We start from the raw sequence: 14,775 nt of genomic DNA, 5'->3' as shown, positions 1-14,775 counted from the left end.
TCCAATTTGTTAACTTTAAAAAAACCACTTGTTCTATTTCTTGCATGATCTTTTTGTCTGTTATTTTGCCTATTTAATTTTGACTCTCCCTTTCATGAAAAGGGCTTTCTCTTTGCGTCAAGTGATGCCTAACTGTCCATTCAGGTTTTTGAGCAAGGTACTAGAAAGTTTATTGAAGCTCTTTATTGAAGCTCTGAAAGTTTATAGGTGGATTTCATCTGGTGAGCTCTACTCTAGAGCACTGGTTGGCAAACTTTCTCTAGAGTCAGAAAATAAGTATTTTAGGCTTTGCAAGTCACAAGGTCTGTGTAGCAACTATGCAACTCTGCCACTGACGAGCAAAAGCAGCATAGATATCATGTGAATGGATGGGCAGGTTGTCTTTCAGTAAAACTTTATTTACAAGAACAGAAAGCAGGCCAGATTTGCTGATCTCTGCTCTAAGGTAATCAGGTGGGAAGTTGGACTCCTGCCTCGGGCATAGCTACTGGGAGCTCTTTGCACAAGGGATACGGAGATGAGAAGTTGCAACTGTTCTAAGACTTACACCGTGATTGTCTCACTGGGTCCCTTTTTGTGCTTGTCATCTCTGAGTCTTAAATTCACTTTTCATCACTATCCTCTTCTGCACAAATTCAATTATGGCTTCCTCACCCTCTTACACCTCCTGTGACTTCTCTCCTCCGGTGATATCTCCTCTCCAATTCTCTTCGTTTGTGTTGATTTATACATTAAAAAATTCTTTTATTATCCTTTCACTTAGTTCTTAGAAGGAATAAAAATTTATCAGAAGGTAAAATATTTTACCATTTTAAAATTCTTAACGCTGGTTATTTTAATTAGCTTGTTTTTACTTTTACTGACTTTGAATATACTTTAAATACTTCTTTTTAAATTAGTATCAGTTTTTTAAAATCCTACATAAAATTTTTCCCTTCAACTAGGCAACTCCTGCCATGGAAGTTGGCCCTAGGCCCCATATATAAAGATTCATTCCTAACCTACACACTGAGATGTGGCTTTAGTTTAGATATACATGATACTAAATGCTGTATAACATATTTTCTAATAAAAATGTGAGCAAAATAATATTGTTTTGAGAAATTGGGGAATCCTTTTGATAACTGGAGGTATTCCCAAGCATGGTAAGTGATTGAAATCTAGATACGGAAACTGCTTCTTTTAACCCTTGTTTGGAAGGTATGCAGTCTAGACCCTTCCTTGTAAGGATGTTTCCTGTCAGGCACACTACAAAACTGCCATACTGCAGTTTTTTGAAGACTAAGAGAACATATTCAAGCTAGAGGCTGGAGACTGCCTAGGACCATCAGTCTTCTGCTGACATGCTCTACCCTCCTTCAGTCCTTATTTTCAGGTTTGCTGTATGGATGTAAAATTGACTGAGACCAAGACAAGACTTCCACTTGCAGCTATGACAAAGTAACTGGCACGTGACTAGCCTGCATGCCTTAACCAGAAAAATTGGACAAAATATGTGAGGCAACTGCTTTTAGATACTGGACAGCAGCATGCAGTGTGAGGTGGTGATCCCCGAGGGAAGGGAAGCTCATGAGGTAAGTCTCATAAATGCTTGGCTCTCTGCTTTAAGGGTATTATCCCGACTCCAGCATAACGAGCTATGTCCAAGCAGACCACAGTGGTCCCACTGAGCTGACAAGGCAGAGATCAAAGTGCAGAGTAGTAGCAGTGGCCAGACTCTGCAAGGCACCCAAAGCATCCAACTCTTTCTTCCTCCAAGGCTTTTCACGATACAGGGCAGAGGCCAGAAGACCTGGCCCACGTGGAACATGTTTTATTTAGAAGTTCAGGATTAGTGGAAGGTGGCTGGTTCCTTTTCACTCCACAGCCAAGCCCTACACAACTTTAGGATATCGTTTAAAATGGAGTTCATTATTGAGCGTCTCTGGTGAGAGTGTGATTTTCTTCACCTCAATGAAAGAATTTTTTTTTCCTATCAGGTTTACCCAGCTAAGGTGGTTTCTTAAAACTCAGGGGGTAAATGATGAGGCAAGACAGAAGATTTTTATTGAAAGAAGCTTAAATATTATACAAGCTTGGCTTGAAAGGTACTGTTTATTTCACCATTTAAAAAATTATACCTAAAGATAGTAAGTCAAATGCAAAAACATAACACATCTATAGTTAACCCCTTTCCCTTGAAGGCAAACTTATTGAGAAATGTTTATTTTTCCTCTTAAAATGTCTAATCGAGGTAATAATATGCCTGCAGGTGGTAAATTCATATTGCTTCTTTCATTGCTTCTCTCCCTTAAACCCACAAATCTCAGAACTACAACACTGAGCTGCTGGCCTTTGTGTGGAAGCAGAGTGACATTCAGGTCTTACAGGTCCAGGGCCCAGTGGACAGACGGGCTCTTGTCCTCCACACCGGCCACCATATCTTCGAGAGCATCCCAGTCAAGCTTGCTGAGGATGCTGCCCGTGCTCTCAGACAAGCTGTCCGTGCCACCCACCCCAAAAGGAGGCTCTGGCTTTTCTTCAGTTGGTGATGAGTCCTGTCAAATTGAGAAAAACAGTAAGTTGTGGTCCTAGCCTGAGAAAAAATAAATGGAACATGAACTAAATTTTCCAAAGTTTCTAGAGCTGCTCATCCACCCAACACTGAAGGAAATATGAAGGGAACCAGGGCTGTGGTTGCCCAGCACATCTGGCTTGGCAATGGGCTGAATGAACATCACCTGACACAACAAGATGCTGGCACCAGGTCTGAGAGTGGACAGAATAGATTTTTATATCTATAGTACAGTGATCTGTTCTTACATTTTTGTTGTTGTGTCTTGTTTTTTTTTTTTTTTTAGGTTAAAAAGAAAATACACAGTCAAGGAAAATTCTGAATGACAAATGCTGGAGTACTAAGCCCAAAGTGTAGATGCTACTTCAAACTGACCTAATAATCTTTGAGTATGTCTACATCCCACTAAATAAATAAATAAACAAACAAACAAAAAAAACTGACCAACACAAGGAACCACTAGGCAAACTGTAACCTGGAACAACGTGTACCTGTAGAAGGGAACTGTGACTCTCATAGAGAATCGCACGGATGTCTGAAGGTACTGTCCAGGGGCTCACCACAGTCTCCTCTCTCTCATGCTCTAAACATACCTCCTTGGTTTGAGGTGCAAGACCAGCACTTGTGTGATTTTTTGTACACTGCAGACAGGGAGCATTAGACCCTTTCAAGGGAAAAGAACAATGCATACATTAGGACTGATTCATTTATAAGTTTGTTACTTACAGTAACTTTTATCATCAAACCCAAGGCGGTCACACCTTACCTAATATTTAAATCACAAGGTCTGGATATGGTTGGCTTTAGGGTTCTAGCAATTCCTGTTCTGTCTGTGTGAGAGAAGGAAATTGAATTCTGGCCACCTCTTTTGTTTTACTTTTTATTTTATATTGGAGTACAGCTGATTAAAACTGTTGTGTCAGTTTCAGATGTACAGCAAAGTGATTTAGTTATACATATACATGTAACTATTCTTTTTCAACTTCTTTTCCCATTTAGTTTATTACAGAATATTCAGCAGAGTTCCCTGTGCTATAGTAGGTCCTTGTTGGTTATCTATTTTAAATATAGCAAGTGTGTATACATCAATCCCAAACTCCCAATCTATCCCTCCCCCCCACCCCTCTCCCCTGGTAACCATGTTTGTTCTCTAAGTCCGTGAGTCTGTTTTGTAAGTTCATTTGTATCATTTTTTTTTAGATTCCGCATATAAGCGCTATCTTATGATATTTGTCTTTCTCTGTCGGATGTACTTTGCTCAGTATGATAATCTCCAGGTCCATCCATGTTGCTGCAAATGGCATTATTTCATTCTTTTTAATGGCTGAGTAATATTCCATTGTATGTATGTACCACATCTTTATCCATTCTTCTGTTGATGGACATTTGGGTTGCTTCCATGTCTTGGCTATTGTAAACAGCACTGCAATGAACACTGTGGTACATGTATCCTTTCGAACCATGGTTTTCTACAGAAATATGCCCAGGAGTGGGGCTGCTGGATCATATCGTAGCTCTATCTTTAGATTTTTTAGTAACCTCCATACCATTCTCCATAGTGGCTATACGAATTTACATTCCCGCCAACATTCCTTTTCTCCACACCCTCTCCAGCATTTATTGTTTGTAGACTTTTTGACAACGGCCATTTTCACTGGTGTGAAGTGATATCTCATTGTAGTTTTGACTTGCAATTTTCTAATAATTAGCAATGTTGAGCATCTTTTCATGTGCCTCTTGGCCATCTGTATATCTTCTTTGGAGGAATGTCTATTTAGGTTTTCTGCCCACTTTTTTGTGTGTGTGTGGTACGGGGGCCTCTCACTGCTGTGGCCTCTCCTGTTGCAGAGCACAGGCTCTGGATGCGCAGGCTCAGTGGCCATGGCTCACGGGCCTAGCCGCTCCGCGGCATGTGGGATCTTCCCGGACCGGGGCACGAACCCGTGTCCCCTGCATCAGTAGGCGGACTCTCAACCACTGCGCCACCAGGGAAGCCCTACCCACTTTTTGATTGGGTTTTTTTTTTTTATATTGATGAGCTGCACGAGCCGTTTGTAAATTTTGGAGATTAATCCCTTGTTGGTCACATTGTTTGCAAAAATTTTCTTCCATTCTGTGGGTTGTCTTTTGTTTTATGGTTTCTTTTGCTGTGCAAGTTTTTGAGTTTAATGAGGTCCCATTGGTTTATTTTTATTTCCATTACTCTAGGAGAAGGATCAAAAAAGATATTGCTGTGATTTACCTCAAAGAGTGTTCTGCCTATGTTTTCCTCTAAGAGTTTTATAGTATCTGGTCTTAATTTAGGTCTTTAATCCATTTTGAGCTTAGTTTTGTGTATGGTGTTAGGGAGTGTCCTAATTTCATTTTTTTACATGTAGCTGTCCAGTTTTCCCAGCATCATTTATTGAAGAAATTGTCTTTTCTTCACTGTATAGTCTTGCCTCCTTTGTCATAGATTAATTGACCATAGGTGTGTGGGTTTATCTCTGGATTTTCTATACTGTTCCATCGATCTATATTTGTTTTTGTGCCAGTACCATACTGTTTTGATTACTGTAGCTTTGTAGTTTAGTCTTAGGTCAGGGAGCCTGATTCTTCCAACTCTGTTTTGCTTTCTCAAGACTGCTTTGGCTATTTGGGGTCACTTTTGTGTTTCCATACAAATTGTAAAATTTTCTGTTCTAGTTCTGTGAAAAATGCCATTGGTAATTTGATAGGGATTGCACTGAATCTGTAGATTGTCTTAGGTAGTACAGTCATTTTGACAATATTGATTCTTCCAATCCAGGAACATGGTATATCTTTCCATCTATTTGCATCACCTTTGCTTCCATCAGCATCTTATAGTTTTCATAGTACAGATCTTTTTGCCTCCACAGGTAGGTTTATTCCTAGGTATTTTATTCTTTTTGATGCAGTGGCAAATGGGATTGTTTCCTTGATTTCTCTGATTTTTCATTGCTGGTGTATAGGAATGCCAGAGATTTCTGTGCATTAATTTTGTACCCCGCAACTTAACCAAATTCATTGATGAGCTCTAGTAGTTTCCTGGTAGCATCTTTAGGATTTTGTATGTATAGTATCACGTCATCTGCGAACAGTGAGTTTTATTTCTTCTTTTCCATTTGCATTCCTTTTCTTTTTCTTCTCTGATTGCTAGAACTTCCACAACTATGTTGAATAAAAGTGGTGAGAGTGGACATCCTTGTATTGTTCCTGATCTTAAAGGGAATGCTTTCAGCTTTTCACCGTTTTGTGTGATGTTAGCTGTGGGTTTGTCATATATGGCCTTTTTATGTTGAGGTTTGTTCCCTCAATGCCCACTTTCTGGAGAGTTTTTATCATAAATGGGTGTTGAATTTTGTCAAAAGCTTTTCCTGCATCTATTGAGATGATCATATAGTTTTTATTCTTCAATTTGTTGATATGGTATAGCACACTGATTTGCAGATACTGAAAAATCCTTGCATCTTTCAAATAAATCCCACTTGACCATGGTGTATGATCCTTTTAATGTACTGTTGGATTTGAGGTTTTTCGTTTGTTTTTTATTCGGCTGCATTGGGTCTTAGTTGTGGCAGGTGGAATCTTCACTGCAGCATGTGGGATATTTGTGGTGTGCAGGCTCTTCGTTGTGATGTGCAGGCTTCTCTCTAGTTATGGTGCATGGGCTCCAGAGACTGTTGGCTCACTAGTTGCGGCATATGGGCCCGGAACGTGCAGGCTCAGAAGTTGCAGGGCGCGGGCTCTCTAGTTGTGGTGTGCGGGCTCTAGAGTGCAAGGACTCGGTAGTGGTGGCACAGGGCTCACTAGTGGCATGTGGGCTCTAGAGCATACGGGCTCAGTAGTCGCCATGAGTGGGCTTACCTGCCCTGTGGCATGTGGGATCTTAGTTCCCTGACCAGAGATTGAACCTGTGTCCCCTGCACTGGAAGGCGGATTCTTAACCACTGGATCACCAGGGAAGTCTCTGGATTTCGTTTGCTAGTATTCTGTTCAGGATGTTTGCGTCTGTATTCATCAGTGACATTGGCCTGTAATTTTCATTGTGTGTGTGAGTGGTATCTTTGTCTAGATTTGGTATCAGGGTGACAATGGCCTCATAGAATCAGTTTGGGAGTATTCCTTCATCTGCAATTTTTTGGAATAGTTTCAGAAGGATAGGTGTTAACTCTTCTCTGATTGTTTGATAGAATTCACCTGTGAAGCCATTTGGTCCTGGACTTTTGTGTGTTGGAAGTTTTTTAATTGCTATTTCAATTTCAGTGCTTGTATTTGGTCTGTTCATATTTCCATTTCTTCCTGGTTCAGTTTTGGGAGATTGTACCTTTCTAAGAATTTGTCCATTTTTTCCAGGTTGTACATTTTATTGGCATAGAATTGCTTGTAGTAGTCCCTCTGTATTTCCGTGGTGTCTGCTGTAACTTCTTTTTCATTTCTAATTTTACTGATTTGAGCCCTCTTTTTTTCTTGATGAGTCTGGCTAAATATTTATCCATTTTGTTTATCTTCTCAAAGAACAAGCTTTTGGTTTCATTGATCTTTGCTATTGTTTTCTTTGTTTCTATTTATTTCTGCTCTGATTTTTGTGATTTCCTTCTACTAACTTTGGGTTTTGTTTGTTCTTCTTTCTCTAGTTGCTTTAGGTGTAAGGTTAGGTTGTTTACTTGACAGTTTTCTTGTTCCTGAGGTAAGATTGTATTGCTATAAACTTCCCTCTCAGAACTGTGTCCCATAGGTTTTGGATCATTGTGCTTTCACTGTCATTTGTCTCCAGGTATTTTTTGATTTCCTCTGATTTCTTCAGTGATCCATGTTGTTTACTATTATATTGTTTAGCTTCCATATGTTTTGTGTTTTTTACTGTTTTTTCCTTGTAGTTGATTCTAATCTCATAGCATTGGTGTCAGAAAAGATGGTTGACATGATTTCAGTTTTCTTAAATTTACTGAGGCTAGCTTTGTGGCCCAGCATGTGACCAATCCTAGAGAATGTTCCATGTGCACTTGAGAAGAATGTGTATTCTGCTGCTTTTGGATAGAATGCTCTATAAATATCATCAATTATGTCCATCTGGTCTAATGTGTCATTTAAGGCCTCTGTTTCCCTATTAATTTTAGGTCTGGATGATCTGTCCACTGACGAAAGTGTGGTGTTAAAAGTTCCACACTATTATTGTGTTACCGGCAATTTCTCTTTTTATGGCTGTTAGCATTTGCCTTACATACTGAGGTGCTTCTATGTTGGGTGCATATATTTATAAGATCGTTATATCTTCTTCCTGGATTGATCCCTTGATCATTATGTAGTGTCCTTGTCTCTTGTTTTTGTTTTTGTTTTTGCGGTATGCGGGCCTCTCACTGTTGTGGCCTCCCCCGTTGCGGAGCACAGGCTCCGGATGCGCAGGCCCAGCGGCCATGGCTCACGGGCCCAGCCGCTCCGCGGCATATGGGATCCTCCCAGACCGGGGCACGAACCCGTATCCCCTGCATCGGCAGGCGGACTCTCAACCACTGCGCCACCAGGGAGGCCCTAGTGTCCTTGTCTCTTGAAACAGTCTTTATTTTAAAGTCAGTTTTGTCTTATGTGAGTATTGCTACTCCAGCTTTCTTTTGATTTCCATTTGCCTGTAATACCTTTTTCCATCCCCTCACTTTCAGTGTGTATGTGTCCCTAGATCTGAAGTGCATCTCTTGTAGACAGCAGATGTATAGGTCTTGTTTTTGTATCTATTCAGCCAGTCTATATCTTTTGGTTGGAGCATTTAATCCATTTATGTTTAAGGTAATTATTGATATGTTCTGGTTGCCGTTTTGGATTTGTTTTTGTAGGTCTTTTTTCTTCACTTACTCTTGTTCTCTTCTCTTTTGATTTGATGACTACCTTTCATGTTGTGTTTGGATTCCTTTATTTTTTTTTTTGTATATCTATTGTAGATTTTTGGTTTGCGATTACCAAGAGGGTTTGATACAGCAGTCTACATAAACAGGATAGCTTTAAATTGCTGGTCATTTAATCTCAAATTCATTTCCAATATCCTCCATTTGTACTCTCCTCACGATTGCTGGTATTGATATCATACTTGAGTGTGGATGACTTTCTACCTTTACTGTATGTTTGCCTTTACTGGGGAGCATTTCTGTTTATAATTTTCTTGTTTCTATTTGTGGCCTTTTCTTTTCCATCTAGAGAAGTTCCTTTAGCATATATTGCAAAGCTGGTCTGGTAGCACTGAATTCTCTTAGCTTTTGCTTGTCTGTAAAGCTTTTGATTTCTCCATCGAATCTGAGTGAGAGCCTTGCTGGGTAGAGTGTTCTTGGTTGAAGGTTCTTCCCTTTCATCACTTTAAATATATCGTGCAACCCCCTTCTGGCCTGCATACTTTGTGCTGAGGAATCAGCTGACAACCTTTTGGGAATTCCCTTGTATGTTATTTTTTGCTTTCCCTTGTTGCTTTTAATATTTTTTCTTTGTCTTTAATTTTTGCCAATTTGATTACTGTGTGTCTTAGCATGTTCCTCCTTGGGTTTATCCTGCCAGGGACTCTCTGGGCTTCCTTGGACTTCTATGGCTGGTTCCTTTCCCATGTTAGGGAAGTTTTCAGCTATTATCTCTTCAAATATTTTCTCAGGTCCTTTCTCTCCCTCTCCTCCTTCTGGGACCCCTATAATGCAAATGTTGGTGCATTTAATGTTGTCCAAAAGGTCTCTTAGGCTCTCATAATTTCTTTACATTCTTTTTTCTTTATTCTACTCTGCAGCAGTGATTTTCACCATTCTGTCTTCCGGCTCACTTGTCCATTCCTCTGTCTCAGTTATTCTGCCTTGTTTCCTTCCAGTGTATTTTTCATTTCAGTTATTGTATTGTTCATTTCTGTTTGTTCTTTAGTTATTCTAGGTGTTTGTTAAACATTTCTTGTAACTTCTCGATCTGTGCCTGCATTCTTTTCCCAAGAACTTGGATAATCTTTTCTATCATTACTTTGAATTCTTTCTCATGTAGATTGCATGTCTCCACTTCACTCAGCTGTTCTTCTGGGGTTTTATTTTGTTCCTTCACCTGTCTCATTTTGTCTAACTTTCTGCAATGTGGTTTCTGTTCTGCAGGGTGGTAGTTCTTGCTTCTGCTGTGCCCCCTGGTGGGTGATGCTAAGAGGCTTGTTCAGGCTTCCTGGTGGGAGGGACTGGTTCCTGACCACTGGTGGGTGGAGCTGGGTCTTGTCCCTCTGGTGGGCAGGGCCGTGTCAAGGGGTGTGTTTCGTGGGTAGCCATGTGCTCAGGAAGACTTTAAGCAGCCTGTCTGCTAATGGGTGGGGTGGGGCTGTATCCATCCCTGTTGACTGTTTGGCCTGAGGCATCCCAACACTGGAGCCTACAGGCTGTTGGGTGGGGCAAGGTCTTGGAGACAAAACGGCAGCCTCCAGGAGTGCTCACACCGAAGAGTACTCCCCAGAACCACCACTATGTCTTGTCACCACACTGAGCCACAGCTGCCCCCCCACCACCTCTGCAGGAGACACTCCAATAGGAGCAGGTAGGTCTGGCCCAGGCTCTTATGAGGTCACTGCTTTTTTCCCTGGGTCCTGGTGCACACAAGACCTTGTGTGTACCCTCCAATAGAGGAGTTTCTGTTTCTCCCAGTCTTGTGGAATTCCTGCGATCAAACCCCACTAGCCTTCAAAGCCAGATTCTCTGGGGGCTCCTACTCCGGTTGCCGGACCCCCAGGCCGGGGAGCATGACGTGGGGCTCAGAACTTTCACTGTTGTGGGACAGGTTCTGTGGTATAATTATTTTCCATTTTGTGGGTCACCCAAATTTTGTGGGATTTGATTTTATCGCAATTGTGCCCCTCCTACTGTCTCACTGTGGTTTCTCTGGATGTAGGATATCCTTATGGTAGGTTCCAGTGGGGTTTTTTCTTTTTTTTTTTGTCTATGGTCGTTCAGCAGTTGTTATTTTGATGCTTTCCTAAGAAGAGGTGAGCTCACGTTCTTCTCTGCCATCTTGACTCCATCTCCTCTGGCCATCTCTTTTGATTTTAAAAGTAATGGTAACCGAGATTGGTTCGAGATGGCACAGTAGAAGGATGTGTGCTCATTCCCTCTTGCAAGAGCACCGGAGTCACAACTAACTGCTGAACAATCATCGACAGGAAGACACTGGAACTCACCAAAAAAGATACCCCATATCCAAAGACAAAGGAGAAGGCGCAATGAGACGGTAGGAGAGGTGCAATCACAATAAAATCAAATCCCATAACCACTGGGTGGGCAACTCATAAACTGGAGAACAATTATACCACAGAAGTCCACCCACTGGAGTGAAGGTTCTGAGGCCCACGTCAGTCTTCCCAACCTGGGGGTCTGGCAACAGGAGGAGGAATTCCCAGAGAATCGACTTTGAAGTCTAGTGGGATTTGATTCCAGGACTTCAACAGGACTGGGGGAAACAGAGACTCCACTCCCGGAGGGCATAAAGTAGTGTGTGCACCAGGACCCAGGGAGAAGGAGCAGTGACCCCCTAGGAGACTGAATCAGACCTACCTGCTAGTGTTGGAGGGTCTCCTGCAGAGGCGGGGGACGGCGGTGGCTCACCGTGGGGACACGGACACTGGTAGCAGAAGTTCTGGGAAGTACTCCTTGGCATGAGCCCTCCTGGAGTCCGCCATTAGCCCCATTAAAGAGCCTGTAGGCTCCAGTGCTGGGTCACCTCAGGCAAAGCAACAGGGAGGGAACTCAGCCCCACCCATCAGCAGACAAGCATATTAAAGTTTTACTGATCTCTGCCCAACAGATCAACACCCAGCTCTACCCACCACCAGTCCCTCCCATCAGGAAGCTTCCACAAGCCTCTTAGACAGCCTCATCCACCAGAGGGCGGAGAGCAGAAGGAAAAAGAACTACAACCCTGCAGCCTGTGGAATGAAAACCACATTCACAGAAAGTTAGACAAAATGAAAAGGCAGAGGAATATGTACCAGATGAAGGAACAAGATAAAACACCACCAGAAAAAGAACTAAATGAAGTGGAGATAGGCCACCTTCCAGAAAACGAATTCAGAATAATGATAGTGAAGATTATCCAGGACCTCAGAAAAAGAATGGAGGCAAAGATCGAGAAGATGCAAGAAATGTTAAACAAAGACCTAGGAGAATTAAAGAACACGTAGAAGAACCAAAGAGCAAACAAACAGAGATGAACAATACAATAACTGAAATGAAAATACACTAGAAGAAATCAATAGCAGAAAAACTGACGCAGAAGAATGGATAAGTGATCTGGAAGACAGAATAGTGGAATTCAGTGTGGTGGAACAGAAAAAAGAATGAAAAGAGATAAAGACAGCCTAAAAGACCTCTGGGACAACATTAAACTCACCAACATTCACATTATAGCGTTCCCAGAAGGAGAAGAGAGAGAGAAAGGACCAGAGAAAATATTTGAAGAGATTATAGTCAAAAAGTTCCCTAACATGGGAAAGGAAATATCCACTCAAGTCCAGGAACTGCAGAGAGTCCCAGGCAGGATAAACCCAAGGAGAGACACGCCAAGACACACAGTAATCAAATTGACAATCATTAGAGACAAAGAAAACTTATTAAAAGCAACAAGGGAAAAATGACAAATAACATACAAGGGTACTCCCATAAGGTTAACAGCTGATTTCTCAGCAGAAACTCTACAAGCCAGAAGGAAGTGGCACAATATATTTTAAGTGATGAAGGGGAAGAACCTACAACCAAGATTACTCTACCCAGCAAGGATCTCATTCAGATTTGAGGGAGAAATCAAAAGCTTTACAGACAAGCAAAAGCTAAGAGAATTCAGCACCACCAAACCAGCTCTACAACAAATGCTAAAGGAACTTCTCTAAGTGGGAAACACAAGAGAAGAAAAGGACCTACAAAAACAAACCCAGAACAATTAAGAAAATGGTATTAGGAACAAACATATCGATAATTACCTTAAAGGTGAATGGATTAAATGCTCCAACCAGAAGACACAGGCTCACTGAATGGATACAAAAACAAGACCTATATATATTCTGTCTACAAGAGACCCACTTCAGACCTAGGGACACATACAGACTGAAAGTGGCGGGATGGAAAAAGATATTCCATGTAAATGGAAATCAAAAGAAAGCTGGAGTAGCAATACTCATATCACATAAAATAGACACTAAAATAAAGAATGGTACAAGAGACAAGGAAGGACACTACGTAATGGTCAAGGGATCAATCCAGGAAGAAGATATACAATTATAAATATATGTGCACCCAACATAGGAGCACCTCAATACATAAGGCAAATGCTAACAGCTATAAATGAGGAAATTGACAGTAACAGTAATAGTGGGGGACTTTAACACCTCACTTACACCAATGGACAGATCATCCAGATAGGAAATTAATAAGGAAACACAAGCTTTAGATGCCACAATAGACCAGACAGATTTAATTCATACTTATAGGACATTCCATCCGAAAACAGATTACACTTTCGTTTTTTTATTTTTATAAATTTATTTATTTATTTTTATTTTTGGCTGTGTTGCGTCTTTGTTGCTGCACGCAGGCTTTGTCTAGTTGCAAAGAGCGGGGGCTACTCCTCGTTGAGGTGCACAGGCTTCTCACTGCAGTGGCTTCTCTTTGTTGCAGAGCACAGCCTCTAGGCACATGGGCTTCAGTAGGTGTGAAACATGGGCTTCAACAGTTGAGGCTTGCGGGCTGTAGAGCACAGGCTCAGTAGTTGTGGCACATGGGCTTAGCTGCTCTGTGGCATGTGGGATCTTCCTGGACAAGGGATCGAACCATGTCCCCTGCATTGGCAGGCGGATTCTTAACCACTATGCCACCAGGGAAGTCCCTACACTTTCTTCTCAAGTGCATATGGAACATTCTACAGGATCGACCAAATCTTGGGTCACAAATCAAGGCTTGGTAAATTTAAGAAAACTGAAATCATATCAAGCATCTTTTCCAACCACAACGCTATGAGATTAGAAATAAATTACAGGGGAAAAACGTAAAAAAAACCAACACATGGAGGCTAAACAATACGTTACTAAATAACCAAGAGATCAGTGAAGAAATCAAAGAGGAAATCAAAAAATACCTAGAGACAAATGACAACGAAAACACGATCCAAAACATATGGGATGCAGCAAAAGCAAAGTTCTAAGAAGGAAGTTTATAGCAATACAATACTACCTCAAGAAACAAGAAAAGTCTCAAGTAATCAATCTAACCTTACACCTAAAGGAACTAGAAAAAGAAGAACAAACAAAACCCAAAGTTAGTGGAAGGAAAGAAATCATAAAGATCAGGAGCAGAAATAAATGAAACAAAGAAAACAATAGCAAAGATCAATAAAACTAAAAGCTGCTTCTTTGAGAAGATAAACAAAATTGATAAACCTTTAGCCAGACTCACCAAGAAAAAGAGAGAAAGGACTCAAATTAATAAAATTAGAAATGAAAAAGGAGAAGTTACAATGGACATCGCAGAAATACAAAGAAATACAAAGCATCCTAAGAGACTACTACAAGCAACTCTATGCCAATAAAATGGACAACCTGGAAGAAATGGACAAATTCTTATAAAGGTATAACCTTCCAAGACTGAACCAGGAAGAAATAGAAAATATGAACAGACCAATCACAAGTAATGAAATTGAAACCGTGATTTAAAATCTTCCAACAAAAAAAGTCCAGGACCAGATGGCTTCACAGGTGAATTCTATCAAACATTTAGACAAGAGCTAACACCCATCTTTCTCAAACTCTTCCAAAAATTGCAGAGGAAGGAACATTCCCAAACTCGTTCTATGAGGCTACCATCACCTTGATACCAAAACCAGACAAACATATCACAAAAAAAGAAAACTACTGACCAATATCATTGCAGAATATAGATACACAAATCCTCAACAAAGTACTAGCAAACAGAATCCAACAACACATTAAAAGCATCATACACCATAATCAGGTGGGATTTATCCCAGGGATGCAAGGATTCTTCAAATCAGTCAATGTGATACACCATATTAACAAATTAAAGAATAAAAAGCATATGATCATCTCAATAGATGCAGAAAAACTTTTGACAAAATGCAACACCCTTTTATGATAAAAACTCTCCAGAAAGTGGGCATAGAGGGAACCTATCTCAGCATAATAAAGGCCATATATGACAAACCCACAGTAAATATCATTCTCAATG

General features: G+C 40.8%; 1 protein-coding gene across 7 annotated transcripts in view; it reads right to left on the bottom strand.

The window, feature by feature from the left end:
• Positions 1–2,075: 2,075 nt before the first annotated feature.
• The window catches only part of CPLANE1 (ciliogenesis and planar polarity effector complex subunit 1), a 133,531-nt gene continuing 120,831 nt past the window's right edge, over positions 2,076–14,775 (bottom strand). For 6 of the 7 annotated variants that reach the window (XM_082623134.1, XM_082623136.1, XM_082623137.1 and 3 more), the window contains 2 exons: positions 3,046–3,218; positions 2,076–2,537 (listed from right to left, as the gene is read on the bottom strand). In XM_082623134.1, coding sequence (XP_082479260.1) covers positions 2,364–2,537; positions 3,046–3,218 — 347 coding nt within the window. In that variant the 3' untranslated portion in view covers positions 2,076–2,363. The remainder of the gene's footprint in view (positions 2,538–3,045; positions 3,219–14,775) is intronic. The other variant, XM_082623138.1, reaches the window with a different exon arrangement.

This window comes from Mesoplodon mirus (genome assembly GCF_964341445.2).
Source record: "Mesoplodon mirus genome assembly, chromosome: 5".
NCBI classification, from domain to species: Eukaryota; Metazoa; Chordata; class Mammalia; order Artiodactyla; family Ziphiidae; genus Mesoplodon; species Mesoplodon mirus.
The sequence above is the reverse complement of the archived record's forward strand: the minus strand, read 5'-3'. Positions and strand labels throughout refer to the sequence as shown.